General features: G+C 45.1%; 1 protein-coding gene across 2 annotated transcripts in view; it reads left to right on the top strand.

The window, feature by feature from the left end:
- Positions 1 to 307: 307 nt before the first annotated feature.
- LOC137310662 (islet cell autoantigen 1-like) overlaps positions 308 to 15,093 on the top strand; it is an 89,556-nt gene continuing 74,770 nt past the window's right edge. For both annotated transcript variants that reach the window (XM_067978364.1, XM_067978365.1), the window contains exons 1-3: positions 308 to 569; positions 12,202 to 12,244; positions 13,999 to 14,167. In XM_067978364.1, the coding sequence (XP_067834465.1) occupies positions 12,228 to 12,244; positions 13,999 to 14,167 (186 nt within the window). In that variant the 5' untranslated portion in view covers positions 308 to 569; positions 12,202 to 12,227. The remainder of the gene's footprint in view (positions 570 to 12,201; positions 12,245 to 13,998; positions 14,168 to 15,093) is intronic.

Genomic DNA, 15,093 nt, shown 5'->3' with positions numbered 1-15,093 from the left:
CCCAGCCGCAGCGCCGCCCCGTGGCCGGAGGACTGACCCAGCCGCAGCGCCCCCAGCTGGCCGGAGGACTGACCCAGCCGCAGCGTCGCCCCGTGGCCGGAGGACTGACCCAGCCGCAGCGCCCCCAGCTGGCCGGAGGACTGACCCAGCCGCAGCGCCGCCCCGTGGCCGGAGGACTGACCCAGCCGCAGCGCCCCCAGCTGGCCGGAGGACTGACCCAGCCGCAGCGTCGCCCCGTGGCCGGAGGACTGACCCAGCCGCAGCGCCCCCAGCTGGCCGGAGGACTCTGCTCACATCCTGCTACGGCGGCTTCCGAGGCGGATCTTGTGAGGTAAACAGTGAGTCCGCTCTCAGCGCGACGACCCGGACCGCCCGTGTCAATAAAGCCGGCGAGAGCGGGCTCGGCAGCCGGTCAGTGCCAGTGCGTCCGGCGGGGAGGAAGCCGCCGGTCCGGCCTGGAGCCGGCATCCAGCGCCGCGGCCTGTGAGAGGGAGCGGGGCCTTGGTTTTCGTGGAGCTGCGGCCCGGTGGACACGGCCCGTGGGAGGTGACGCTGCAAAGCTGGAGCAGGTGAATGTGGGAGAGCGCCCCTCCCTCCCCCCCTCCCCTCCCCCCCTCCCCCCCCCCCCCCTCCCCTCCCCCCCTCCCCTCCCCCCTCCCTCCCCTCCCCCCTCCCTCCCCTCCCCCCTCCCTCCCTCCCTCCCCCCCTCCCTCTCCCTCTCCCTCCCCCTCCTCCTCCCCTCCCCCTCCCCCTCCCCTCAGCAGGGCCCCTGCCCCTTTAATATTGTTCAGGCCGTTCTGATAAATTAATTAAAATCTGCGGGGGTGGGGGACTCACATTAAAACTGGACCATTCGAATTGTTCAAGTCACTTTCATGTGTCTCCAGGCAGATGTGTGTCAGGGTGGGAATTACCTCAGGGAAGGATTTATTGGCCTTGGAGAGGGCGCAGTGCAGATTCACCAGAAATATACTGGGGCTAAAAGGGTTAAATTATGAGGACAGGTTTCACAGACTGGGCTCGTATTCCCTTCAGAATAGAAGATTAAAGGGGTGATTTGATTGAGGTGTTTCAGATGATTAAAGGATTTGATAGGGTGGATAGAGAGAAACTATTTCCTCCGGTGGGGGGAGTCCAGAACAAGGGGGAATAACCTTAAAATTAGAGCTCGGCCGTCCAGGGGTGATGTCAGGAAGCACTTCTTCACCCAAAGGGGAGTGGAAATCTGGAACTCTCTTTCCCCCCCCCCCCCCACAGAAAGCTGTTGAGGCTGGGGGGTCAATTGAAAATTTCAAAACTGAGATTGGTAGAATTTTGTCGGGTAAGAGTATTGAGGAAGAGGGGACCAAGGCGGGTAGATGGAGTTAAGATACAGATCAGCCGCGATCTAATTGAATGGCGGAATAGGCTTGAGGGGCTGAATGGCCTCCTCCTGTTCCTATGTTTCAACACCATTCATGGAGTACATGTGTCCTTTTTTTCCCTCCTTGTGTACAATACTTTTCACTTGCTTGCACATAATTTCAGCTGTCGTTCTGTCCATGTACATATTTTATCGACTCAGTTATTTCTGAGTTGTCTCCTCTGATTCCACTTCTGATTTGCACTGTGATCCAATCCGAGTTATGATATAAATTAGAAAGAGTAGTGGGCCCCACACTGTACCCTGGAGCACCTCACTTAGTATTTCACCCCATCCTGGCATAATTCCTCCATCAACTACTTGTTTTGTACCCATTAGCTAATTTCTTGCCTAATTTCCTGGGATTACTGTGAATCGGCTTTAAATTTAACTAGTAGGCTTTTTTAGGTGTCAGCGGTGACTCAGTGAGTAGCATTCTCACCTCTGAGTCAGAAGGTTCAAGTCTCACTCCAGAGATTTAAGCACGTAATCCAGGCTGACACTCCAGTGCAGTACTGAGGGAGCGCTGCACTGTCAGAGGTCCGGTCTTTCGGATGAGACATTAAACCGAGGTCACATCTGTCCTCTTAGCTGGAGGTAAAAAAATCCCATGGCACTATTTGAAGAAAAGCAGGGACCAATATTTATCCCTCAACCAACACCACTAAAAACAGATTATCTGGTCATTTATTTAATTGATTTTGAGCTTGCTGAATGCAGATTGTTTCAAGTGCTAGTTTCCCAACAGAGTGATTGATTGCCACGGGAAAGTAGCAACTTTGAATTTTTCAACTCTGGCTGCCGGGTTTGGTACATTATAACAGTGACGACACTTCAAAAATACTTAATTGGCTGTAAAGCGCTTTGGGACTTTGGAACTATGATACTAGGATTCTTCCATGGGACGTCCTGAGGTTGTGAACGGCTGTTTCATGGCTCAGTATTGGTCTGGGTTGTGCCCTTTGAGAAACAATGTGACCATTGTTAACCCTGCAATAGCATCAAGCACACTAGCTGTCCAATATTTGCTGGGACATTTGCTGCTGTTCTTTTTTAAAAAAAAAGACCTCATTCAAATGACAATATTTTAGGATGATTTGAAGACTTAATCCCATTGTGCGGTTCAGGTCATGTTAACAGTCACTCGGGTGAAGTTTTTGTACTTAATCTCCATTTAAGCTATTTGTGCGCTTGAGTCCAGTGTTCCTGCTGTAAAATGTGATTTCCACAGGTGGTCTAACAGTTGGCACACACCAGATTTAACAGCAGTGATGCCGGGAGCTGGCTCACGGAAAAGGTGGGATTGTGGAATTCAATTTCATGGTCCAAAAAAAAAGGCAGATTTGTGATGTAGCTGGAGAGAGCATTTTTAGCTGTATACAACTAGGGTGCAGTACTGGTCTGTACAGGTCTGTCACTGTATAACACTGGGGTACAGTACTGGTGGGTACAGGTCTGTCACACTATAACACTGGGGTACAGTACTGGTGGGTACAGGTCTGTCACTGTATAACACTGGGGTACAGTACTAGTAGGTACAGGTCTGTCACTGTATAACACTGGGGTACAGTACTGGTAGGTATAGGTCTGTCACTGTATAACACAGGTACAGTACTGGTAGGTACAGGTCTGTCACTGTATAACACTGGGGTAAGTACTGGTGGGTACAGGTCTGTCACTGTATAACACTGGGCTAAGTACTGATTGGTACAGGTCTGTCTCTGTATAACACTGGGGTAAGTACTCGTGGGTACAAGCCTGTCACTATAACACTGGGATACAGTACTGGTGGGTACAGGTCTGTCACTAACACTGGGGTACAGTACTGGTGGGTACAGGTCTGTCACTGTATAACACTGGGGTAAGTACTGATGGGTACAGGTCTGTCTCTGTATAACACTGGGGTAAGTACTGGTGGGTACAAGCCTGTCACTATAACACTGGGATACAGTACTGGTGGGTACAGGTCTGTCACTGTATAACACTGGGATACAGTACTGGTGGGTACAGGTCTGTCACTATAACACGGGTACAGTACTGGTGGGTACAGGTCTGTCACTGTATAACACAGGTACAGTACTGGTAGGTACAGGTCTGTCACTGTATAACACTGGGATACAGTACTGGTGGGTACAGGTTTGTCACTGTATAACACTGGGGTACAGTACTGGTGGGTACAGGTCTGTCACTGTATAACACTGGTACAGTACTGGTGGGTACAGGTCTGTCACTGTATAACACTGGGATATGGTACTGGTGGGTACAGGTCTGTCACTGTATAACACTGGGATATGGTACTGGTGGGTACAGGTCTGTCACTGTATAACACTGGGATACAGTACTGGTGGGTACAGGTCTGTCACTGTATAACACGGGTACAGTACTGGTGGGTACAGGTCTGTCACTGTATAACACTGGGGTACAGTACTGGTGGGTACAGGTCTGTCACTATAACGGGTACAGTACTGGTGGGTACAGGTGTGTCAGTGTATAACACTGGGGTACAGTACTGGTGGGTACAGGTCTGTCTCTGTATAACACTGGGGTACAGTACTGGTGGGCACAGGTCTGTCTCTATAACACTGGGATACAGTACTGGTGGGTGCAGGTCTGTCACTATAACACTGGGATACAGTACTGGTGAGTACAGGTCTGTCACTGTATAACGGGTACAGTACTGGTGGGTACAAGTCTGTCACTATAACACTGGGGTACAGTACTGGTGGGTACAGGGCTGTCACTGTATAACACTGGGGTACAGTACTGGTGGGTACAGGGCTGTCACTGTATAACACTGGGGTACAGTACTGGTGGGTACAGGGCTGTCACTGTATAACACTGGGATACAGTACTGGTGGGTACAGGGCTGTCACTGTATAACACTGGGGTACAGTACTGGTGGGTACAGGTGTGTCAGTGTATAACACTGGGATACAGTACTGGTGGGTACAGGGCTGTCACTGTATAATACGGTACAGTACTGTCACTGGTGGTATGCAGAGCAATTTGAGGCAGTGAATTAAGAGTATCAGATAAGTGTATTGAGTTAAGTGTGATTTCCCTCCTCCTTCCCCCCCCCCCCTCCCCCCTTTCAATTCAAACCATTGTTGAGTCTGAATGACTCTGGGTCTAGTCAGTTCAATCTGATCTGGATGGAGAAGAGACCACTTGAGTTGGGGTGCATTGAAATAGTTTATTAAGCAACAGTTTTGGTGAATTTTATCAATAAATATATGCTGGTCGCAAGTCTTCCAGATATTTAAAAAAATGCTGAATGCTGGAATGCAAAGAAATCTGCCAGCAGGTCTGTCAGCATTCAAAAGAGAAAAGACAGGCTAATGTTTTGGGTGGGACTTGAATCTAAAAATCTCATCCATTTACCTAGAAACCAAAAATATAAAAAAGCATAGTAAGCACAGATTTCAAAAGGTGCTTGACTAATCTTATTGAGTTCTTTGAGGAAGTAACAAAGAGTAGATAAGGGTAATGTAGTAGGTGTAATATACTTGGATTTTCAAAAGGACTTGAGCACAGAATCTAAGCTGAGGCGGAGGTACCGTCTTTCACTATTTGAAGGAGAGAAAGGAATTCTCCCAGTGTCTTGGTCAACAATCATCCCTCAACCAACAGCAAAAAGAGCAGACTATGTGGTCAATCATTCGTCCTTACTGTGCACAAATTGGCTGTTGCATTTGCTGACATAACACTGACTGCACTTCAGAAATAATCCATTGGTTGTAAAATGCTTTAAGACATGAAAGGGTGCTATATAAATGTAAGTTCTTTTTTCCTTATGTGAACGTTGTTACCAATACAGTATTCTCCACTGAAACTCCAGAGACAAACGCTCCTCCTCAGCTAACTTTGGAACAAGTCAGTAGTATCTGACAAGAACTTACATAGAATTTACAGCACAGAAACAGGCCATTCGGCCCAACTGGTCTCTGCCAGTGTTTATGCTCCACATGAGCCTCCTCCCTCCCTACTTCATCTCACCTCATCAATGTATCCTTCTATTCCTTTCTCCCTCATGTGTTTATCTAGCTTCCCCTTAAATGCATCTATGCTATTTGCCTCAGCTACTCCTCGTGGTAGCGAGTTCCACATTCTAACCACTCTCTGGGTAAAGAAGTTTCTCCTGAATTCCCTATTGGATTTATTGGAGACTGTTCTATATTTATGTGCTAGTTCTGGACTCCCCCACAAGTGGAAACATTTTCTCTATGTCTACCCTATCAAACCCATTCATAGTTTTAAAGACAACAACCACATGCATTTATATAGCACCTTTAATGTAGTAAAACATCCCAAGGCACTTCACAGGAGCGCTATCAAACAAAATTTGGCATCAAGCCACATAAGGAGATATTAGGACAGGTGACCGAGAGGTAGGTTTTAAGGAGCGTCTTAAAGGAGGACAGAGAGACGGAAAGGTTTAGGGAGGGAATTCCAGAGCTTAGGCCTTGGCAGCTGAAGGCACAGCTGACAATGGTGGAGCGAAGAAAATCAGGGATGTGCAAGGGGCAAGAATTGGAGGAGTGCAGAGATCTTGGAGGGTTGTTGGGTTGTAGTTGGTTACAGAGATAGGGAGGGGGCGAGCCCATGGAGGGATTTGAAAACATGAAAACATAAGAACATAAGAAATAGGAGCAGGAGTAGGCCATCCAGCCCCTCGAGCCTGCTCCGCCATTCAACAAGATCATGGCTGATCTTCTACCTCAACATCATTTTCCTGCACTATCCCCATATCCCTTGATGCCTTTAATATCTAGAAATCTATTGATCTCTGTTTTGAATGTACTCAATGACTGAGCCTCCACAGCCCTCTGGGGTAGAGAATTCCAAAGATTCACCTCCCTCTGAGTGAAGAAATTTCTCCTCATCTCAGTCCTAAATGGCCTACCCCTTATTCTGAGACTGTGACCCCTGGTTCTAGATTCCCCAGCCAGGGGAAACATCCTCCCTGCGTCTACCCTGTCGAGCCCTGTAACAATTTTGTATGTTTCAATGAGATCACCTCTCATTCTTCTAAACTCGAGAGAATACATGCCGAGTCTACTCAATCTCTCCTCATACGACAGTCCCGCCATCCCAGGAATCAGTCTGGTGAACCTTCATTGCACTCCCTCTATGACAAGTATATCCTTTCTTGGGTAAGGAGACCAAAACTGTACACAATACTCCAGGTGCGGTCTCACCAAGGCCCTATATAATTGCAGTAAGACATCTTTACTCCTGTACTCAAATCCTCTTGTAATAAAGGCCAACATATATTTGCTGCCTTAATTGCTTGCTGCACCTGCATGTTAGCTTTCAGTGACTCATGTACAAGGACACCCAGGTCCCTTTGAACATCAACATTTCCCAATCTCTCACCATTTAAAAAATACTCTGCATTTCTGTTTTTCCTACCAAAGTGGATAACTTCACATTTTTCCACATTATATTCCATCTGCCATGTTCTTGCCCACTCACTTAGTCTGCCTATATCCCCTTGAAGCGTCTTTGCATCCTCCTCACAACTCACATTCCCACCCAGTTTTGTGTCATCAGCAAACTTTGGAAATACTACATTTGGTCCCCTCATCCAAATCATTGATATATATTGTGAATAGCTGGGGCCTAAGCACTGATCCCTGCGGTACCCCACTAGTCACAGTCTGCCAACCTGAAAAAGACCTGTTTATTCCTGCTCTCTGTTTTCTGTCTGTTAACCAATTCTCAATCCATGCCAGTATATTACCCCCAATTCCATGTGCTCTAACTTTGTTCATCAACCTCCTGTGTGGGACCTTATCGAAAGCCTTCTGAAAATCCAAATACACCACATCCACTGGTTCCCCCTTATCTATTCTACTAGTTACATCCTCAAAGAACTCCAATAGGTTTGTCAAACGTGATTTCCCTTTCATAAATCCATGTTGACTCTGCCAAATCCTATTATTATTTTCTAAGTGTCCTTTCATCACATCCTTTATAAAAGATTCTAATATTTTCCCTACTACTGATGTCAGGCTAACAGGTCTGTAGTTCCCTGTTTTCTCTCTCCCTCCTTTCTTAAATACTGGGGTTACATTGACTACCTTCCAATCTGCAGGAACCGTTCCAGAATCTATAGAATTATGGAAGATGACAACCAGTGCATCCACTATCTCTATAGCCACCTCTTTCAAAACCCTGGGATGTAGATCATCAGGTCCTAGGGATTTATTGACTTTCAGTCCCATTAATTTCTGTAGTACTATTTTTTTACTCATACAAATTTCTTTCAGTTCCTCATTCTCACCAGACCCTTGGTTCTCTAGTATTTCTGGGAGATTTTTTGTGTCTTCTTCCGTGAAGACAGACACAAAATATTTGTTTAATTTCTCTGCCATTTCCTTATTCCCCATTATAAATTCTCCCCTCTCTGTCTGTAAGGGACCCACATTTGCCTTCGCCAGTCTTTTCCTTTTTACATACAATAGAAGCTTTACAGTCTGTTTTTATGTTTCTCGCTAGTTTACTCTCATATTCTATTTTCCCTCTTTATCAATTTCTTGGTCCTCCTTTGCTGAATTCTAAAATGCTCCCAATCCTCAGGCTCACTGCTTTTTCTGGCAACTTTATATGCCTCTTCCTTTGATTTAATACTGTCTTTAATTTCTCTTGTTAGCCACGGTTGGACCACTTTTCCTGTTGAGTTTTTGTGCCTTAAACGAATATATATTTGTTGTAAATTATGTATTAATTCTTTAAATGCTAGCCATTGCCTGTCTACCATCATACCTTGCAATGTAGTTCCCCAATCAACCACAGCCAACTTGTGCCTCATACCTTCGTAGTTTCCTTTGTTTAGATTTAAGACCCTAGTTTCGGGTTGAACTACATCACTTTCAAACTTAATGAAGAATTCTATCATATTATGGTCACTCTTCCCTAAGGGCTCCTTTACAACAAGATTATTAATTAACCCTTTCTCATTGCACAATACCAGATCTAAAACAGCCTGTTCCCTAGTTGGTTCCTCAACATACTGATCTAGAAAACTATCTCGTATATGTTCCAGGAATTCATCCTCCACAGTATTAGTGCTAATTTGATTTGCCCAATCTATATGAAGATTAAAGTCTCCCATGATTACTGTATTACCCTTGTTACATACACTTCTAATTTCCTGCTTTATACCGTGCCCTACATTACCACTACTGTTTGGTGGCCTATAAACAACTCTCGCCAATGTTTTCTGCCCCTTGATGTTTCTTAGCTCCACCCAAACTGATTCTACATCTTGATTTTCTGAGCCAAGATCCTTTCTCACTATTGTACTGATCTCATCCTTTATTAACAGCGCTATCCCACCTCCTTTTCCTTTTTTGCTGTCCTTCCTAAATGTTGAATATCCTTGAATATTCAGTTCCCAGCCTTGGTCACCCTGCAGCCACGTCTCTGTAATGGTAATTAGATCAGACCCATTTACTTCTACTTGTGCCGTCAATTCATCTACCTTGTTGCGAATGCTGCGTACATTCAGATAAAGTGGCTTTAATTTTGCCTTTTTAATATTTTTTCCCACTTTGACCTTATTTGCCGCTGGCCTTTGTTTCCGCTGCCTTCCAATTTCACTTACTGCTTTTCTACCTTCCACTTCCAGCTTTATTACTTTCCCTTCTGAATCTCCTCTCAGGTTCCCATTCCCTGCCAAGTTAGCTTAAACCCTCCCCAACAGCACTAACAAACCTCCCCACAAGGATATTGGTCCCGGCCCTGTTGAGGTGCAACCCGTCCGGCTTGTACAGTTCCCACCTCCCCCAGAACTGGTCCCAATGCCCCAGGAATCCAAAACCCTCCCTCCTCCTGCATCACCTCTCCAACCATGCAGTCATCTGCACTATTCTCCTATTTCCATACTCACTAGCGCGTAGCACCGGGAGTAATCTGGAGATTACTGCCCTTGAGGTCCTGCTTGTTAATTTCTTTCCTAACTCCTTAAACTCTGCCTGCAGGACCTCATCCCTCTTTCTACCTATGTCGTTGGTACTGATTACGGGCCACCACCTCTAGCTGTTCACCACCCCCCGCCCCGAGAATGTTTTGTAGCCGCTCAGTAACATCCATGACCCTGGCACCAGGGAGGCAACATACCATCCTGAGGATGAGAATTTTAAAATCGAGGCATTGCTGGACCAGGAGCCAGTGCGGGTTGGTGAGCAGGACTTGGTCCGAGTTAAGATATGGGCAGCAGAAAATCTGAAATAAAAGCTAAAATGCACTGCAGGTCTGTCAGCATCTGTAAAGTAATAAGATAGGTTAAAGTTTCAGCAACTAGAAACTGTAACCATCTAATGTCCAGTTCATAGTGGTGAACGGTTGTTTCTCAGACTGGGGGGAACTATACAGTGGTGTTCCCCAGGGGTCAGTATTAGGACCACTGCTCTTTTTGATATATATTAATGACCTGGACTTGGGTATAGAGAGTATAATTTCAAAGTTTGCAGATGACACGAAACTCGGAAATGTAGTAAACAATGTGGAGGATAGTAACAGACTTCAGGAGGACACAGACAGACTGGTGAAATGGGCAGACATATGGCAGATGGAATTTAATGCTGAGAAGTGTGAAGTGATACATTTTGGTAGGAAGAATGAGGAGAGGCGATATAAACTAAATGGTACAATTTTAAAGGGGATGAAGGAACAGAGAGACCTGGGGGTGCACTTACACAAATCGTTGAAGGTGGCAGGACAAATTGAGAAGGCTTTAAAAAAGCATACGGGATTCTTGGCTTTATAAGTAGAGGCATAGAGTACAAATGCAAGGAAGTTATGCTAAAACACTGGTTAGGCCTCAGCTGGAGTATTGTGTTCAATTCTGGGCACCGCACTTTAGGAGGGATGCCAAGGCCTTAGAGAGGGTGCAGAAAAGATTTATTAGGATGATACCAGGGATGAGGGACTTCAGTTATGTGGAGAGACTGGAGAAGCTGGGGTTGTTCTCCTTGGAACAGAAAAGATTGAGAGGAGATTTGATCGAGGTGTTCAAAATCATGAACGGTTTCGATAGAGTAAATAAGGAGAAACTGTTTCCAGTGGCAGGAGGGCCAGTAACCAGAGGACACAGATTTAAGGTAATCAGCAAAAGAGCGAGAGGCGACAAAAGGAAACATTTTTTTACGCATCAAGTTGTTATGATCAGGGATGCACTGCCTGAAAGGGCGGTGGAAGCAGATTTAACAGTAACTTTCAAAAGGGAGTTGGATAAATACTTGAAGGGAAAATATTTGCAGGGCTATAGGGAAAGAGCAGGGGAATGGGACTAATTGGATAGCTCTTTTCAAAGAGCCAGCACAGGCACGATGGGCTGAATGGCCTCCTCCTGTGCTGTACCATCCTCTTATATTACTATGATACTATGTCTTTTTTCTTTAAAAGGTCCTGGCAGCTCTTTGCTCGAGCAATCCAAATGCATCTCATGGTCCCAATACCCCGACTCCAACCCATGTGACCCTGTGTCTTCTCCCCTTCAAATGTATATCTGTTCTTCCATTTAAAAGATGCTCTGCTTCAACCACCCCCTGTGTCAAAGCATTCCATGCAACAAAAACAAAATTAAAACAGAGACACCTGGGGGTTCACATACACAAATCTTTGAAGGTGGCAGGACAAGTTGAGAAGGCTGTTAAAAATGGCTTTATTAATAGAGGCATAGAGTACAAAAGCAAGGAAGTTATGCTAAACCTTTATAAAACACTGGTTAGGCCTCAGCTGGAGTATTGTGTTCAATTCTGGGCACTACAATTTAGGGAGGATGTCGAGGCCTTAGAGAGGGTGCAGGGGAGATTTACTAGAATGGTTCCAGGGATGAGGGACTTTAGTTACGTGGAGAGACTGGAGAAGCTGGGAATGTTCTCCTTAGAGCAGAGAAGGTTAAGGGGAGATTTGATAGAGGTATTCAAGATCATGAACGGTTTTGATTAGAGTAAATAAGGAGAAACTGTTTCCAATGGTAGAAGGGTCGGTCACCAGAGGACACAGATCGACAAAAGCACCAAAGGCAACATGAGGAAACATTTTTTTATGCAGCGAGTTGTAATGATCTGGAATGCGCTGCCTGAAAGGGTGGTGGAAGCAGATTCAGTAGTAACTTTCAAAAGGGAATTGGATAAATACTTGAAGAGAAAACATTTTACAGGGTTTGGCGGAAAGAGCAGGGGAATGGGACTAATTGGATAGCTTTCAAAGAGTCAGCACAGGCATGATAGGCCGAATGGCCTCCTCCTGTCCTGTACCTACTATGATCCTGTCCTGTACCTACAATGATACCATGAGCTGTAATACGCTGTAATCTAATTTGACTTCATGTGAGGCTTAAGTAATTTGTATGGCCTTAAACTCTGGGACCACATTCCGCTCTTGCAACATGCTCCCCATTCATCTTTTATTTTATTATAATAACTGTGTTGCCTGGAGTCAAATTTTGTTTGATAGGGCCTTGGGACGTTTTACTACGTTAAAGATGCTTTATAAATGCCAGTTGTTGTTGTATATAATTAATCAGTTTGCTGGTAATGCTTCTTACTGATAGCAAAGTCTGATTGTAATTTCACATGCCCATTGTACTGCAATCCTAGTGACAACAGTTATTGTTTCCCTACGTGAGGCAGTGACTACACTTCAAAAAAGTACTTAATTGGCTGTGAAGGGCTTTGTGACGTTCTGAGGTCAAGAAAGGCACTTTATAATTGCGAGCTCTTTCTTTTGTTAATTGTTCTGAAATTGAAAAGTTTGGATCTAATTGCTTCTGTTGATTCTCTGTTTAGGTTGCTCACAAGAGGAACAGTACGCAATGGACAGTCATCGGGGGTAAGCATTTAGTAATACAACAGTAGTAATATCCGATGACATTCTGATACTGTAGATAGAGGACCCCAGATTCATGTAAGCAAGTTACCAGGCCGTTGCTCAGTTCTGGGTTTGAAATGATGCCACCAGGGCAAAGCTCAGTTACGGCCTGTGAGCTCACATTAGTGACTTAAGTTCACTGGTTTCTGTGGTCTGCAGTGTTCTCCAAACTGGGCACTAGGTGGTTCATAAGAATACCTGAGGTGAATTGGCCTCCACTTGATGCCTCCCCACAGCCACAATGTTGAAATAGGAAAGACTGCAGAAGGGGAGAATGGAGCCTGCATCTTATCACTGTGCCTTGGTGAACAAAGGTGTTCCACAATTCATCAATCCCTGAGCAAAAATACTGCTGTACACACTCATTTGCAGCAGTGGTTTGGCTCTGGGACCTATGGGTCATTCCCAGAATGATTTCGCCTTGATGCTGTGCATGCCTGGATTCTCCCCCCACCTCGGCCCCCAGCCTGTTGTCAGTCACTTTCTCAACTGTATCTCTTCTGGTTGTTCTCTAACCTTTCTGCTCCTTTGTGCATCTGTCCCGTTCCCCTCTCATTCCTGCTGCTCTTTTGCCTTCCACTGCTGTGTTTTCTAGTTTATTTTTTTTTTAAGAGTTCTCCAAGGTGAACACAAGGTTCTATATTCCCAGGTTGAGCTCCCGATGATCCAGACCTCCGATTCACTGCAGTCGTAGTTGTTATCAGTGCACCAGCTGTTTAGCCTCCCAAGCAATGAAGGACACCAAAATAATCTTAAAATTGACGCCAAAGAACAACTATTTTGTTATACTTTGTCTTCCTATCTTTATTCAGCATAAACAGTGAATTAACAAATTATAATTGTGCCACAGATAAATGTTTATAGGTAGTAAAAAGCCCTTTGGAGCCCCTGTCCCTCCCCCAGTCATGGCAGGAGTTCCAGAGAGTGCTCTTCGGGATCTCCTCCCCACCACTGCTGGGAAATGGCCTTGAAGTAGATGGTTAAAGAGGAAAGCTCCATCTTGACCTGTAGACTCCAACCCGGAGAAATCTGGCCCTGTAAAATGTCCCAGTTCCCCCAGTGATCAGACCATAGGCACAGTTCCATCACTCAGTCATTCCTTCTGGAATCTGCGCGTATTCCCACCCTGACCTGAAGACTAGCACAGTCAGTCAAATGCCTCTTCTCCACCAGGTGAAGTGATGAACAGGGAGTGAACTAGCTACAGACCCCCACCTCAACCAGAAAGGCACCCTTTACAAGAACAGAAATCTGTCCCCACCAATGCAACAACACCTTCCCCAGCTTATTATGTATACACGGCCATCACTGGCGATTGGGGTGCGGGGAAGCAGCTAAACAGCTTTTAAAGTGAAAGGCCTGCAATAATCTGTTCTGGAAATTGAATTAAACTGCAGATATCTGGTAGTACGTTCCAACCAAGGGGTTTGGAAGACTGCAATTGGACTTCTGCCTCTGTGTTTGTATATATTGTACATTTATACAGAGATTGAAAGATATTTTTGATAGTGATGGCTGCTTCTCGTTATTGTTGGTTGGTGCAAGCACCCTGAATATGTGAATTTAATGTAGGATCCTGCATGATATTGGGATATTTAAGGTTGTGACTTATTCACCAACCTCCATACCACACTATTTATAACCTATCAGTGGGGGAAACAAAACGTACTTTGGGGTTACCGAAGCAACGAGTGACTGGCTGTTGTTGTCACTAGGTATCCTGGAGAAATGTTTAACCGACATGTTCTCGATGATGACAAGTCGATGGTGAGCCAGATGCAGAAGAAATACTGGAAGACAAAGCAGGCGCTCATCAAAGCGACAGGGAAGAAAGAGGACGAGCACGTGGTGTCTTCTGACGCAGATTTGGACGCAAAGTTGGCGGTAGGTGGGCAAATCTGACCATCCTCAGCTTTAACACTCGGATTTCAGTAAAAATGTAGTGGCAAGGCGTGTAAAATTTCTATATTGTGTCTACATAAATCGTCAAAAACACCCAGCAGCGCAATTGTCCATTCCATCCTCCCAAATTTGGGCTGTGTATGGAGCTAGTTACCCGAAATAATATTAAGATGAAGTAATAGTAATTACAAGTCTGTCACTGGTAGGAGAAATTTACGGTGATGAAGTAGGAGTTTGACACGAGACGTGTATTGGCACAATAGTAGTGTATTGGTGGAAATGTTCTTTCCCCAATATTTATTGGTACCAATACGCTAAATAAGTCTAGTGACAACGTTGATCTCCTCCCATTGTGTCAGCAAATGACTATAGGCTGTATATTGAGAGGTACAACAAATCCTGCCCTTAAATGAAAAGAAAATGCTGGCAGGTGTGTCAGCATCTGAGAAAAGATGTTAGTGTTTTAAGTGGAGACCTTTTGGTGAGAGTTAAGGGGCCTCAAACTAAAACGTTCACCTGTCTTTTGTCTCTTCCGATGCTCACAGACCTGCTTTGTTTTTTCAATATTTTCTGTTCTCATTTTAGATTTCCAGCCTTTGCCATTTATTTTCTCCCTAACCTCGATCAATCAGCTCTTTACCCACTGAGGACTGTGGCAGCAGTTTTATAATAAATAACAATTGTACAGAGAAATCTGGATTTAATCTTCGGGGTTAAGGCATCAAGGGGTATGGGGAGAGAGCGGGAGTATGATAGTGAGATAGAGGATCAGCCATGATCATATTGAATGGCGGAGCAGGCTCGAAGGGCTGAATGGCCGACTCCTGCTCCTATTTTCTATGTTTTTAGTTTTGCCTTAACAGGTGTTGGAAAACAGCAACTGCAGGCAGACTGGATAACATCTCAGT

This window comes from Heptranchias perlo, unplaced genomic scaffold (genome assembly GCF_035084215.1).
Source record: "Heptranchias perlo isolate sHepPer1 unplaced genomic scaffold, sHepPer1.hap1 HAP1_SCAFFOLD_268, whole genome shotgun sequence".
Classification (NCBI taxonomy): Eukaryota; Metazoa; Chordata; class Chondrichthyes; order Hexanchiformes; family Hexanchidae; genus Heptranchias; species Heptranchias perlo.
Note: the sequence above shows the minus strand (reverse complement) of the source record. Positions and strands in the feature narration are given on the sequence as shown.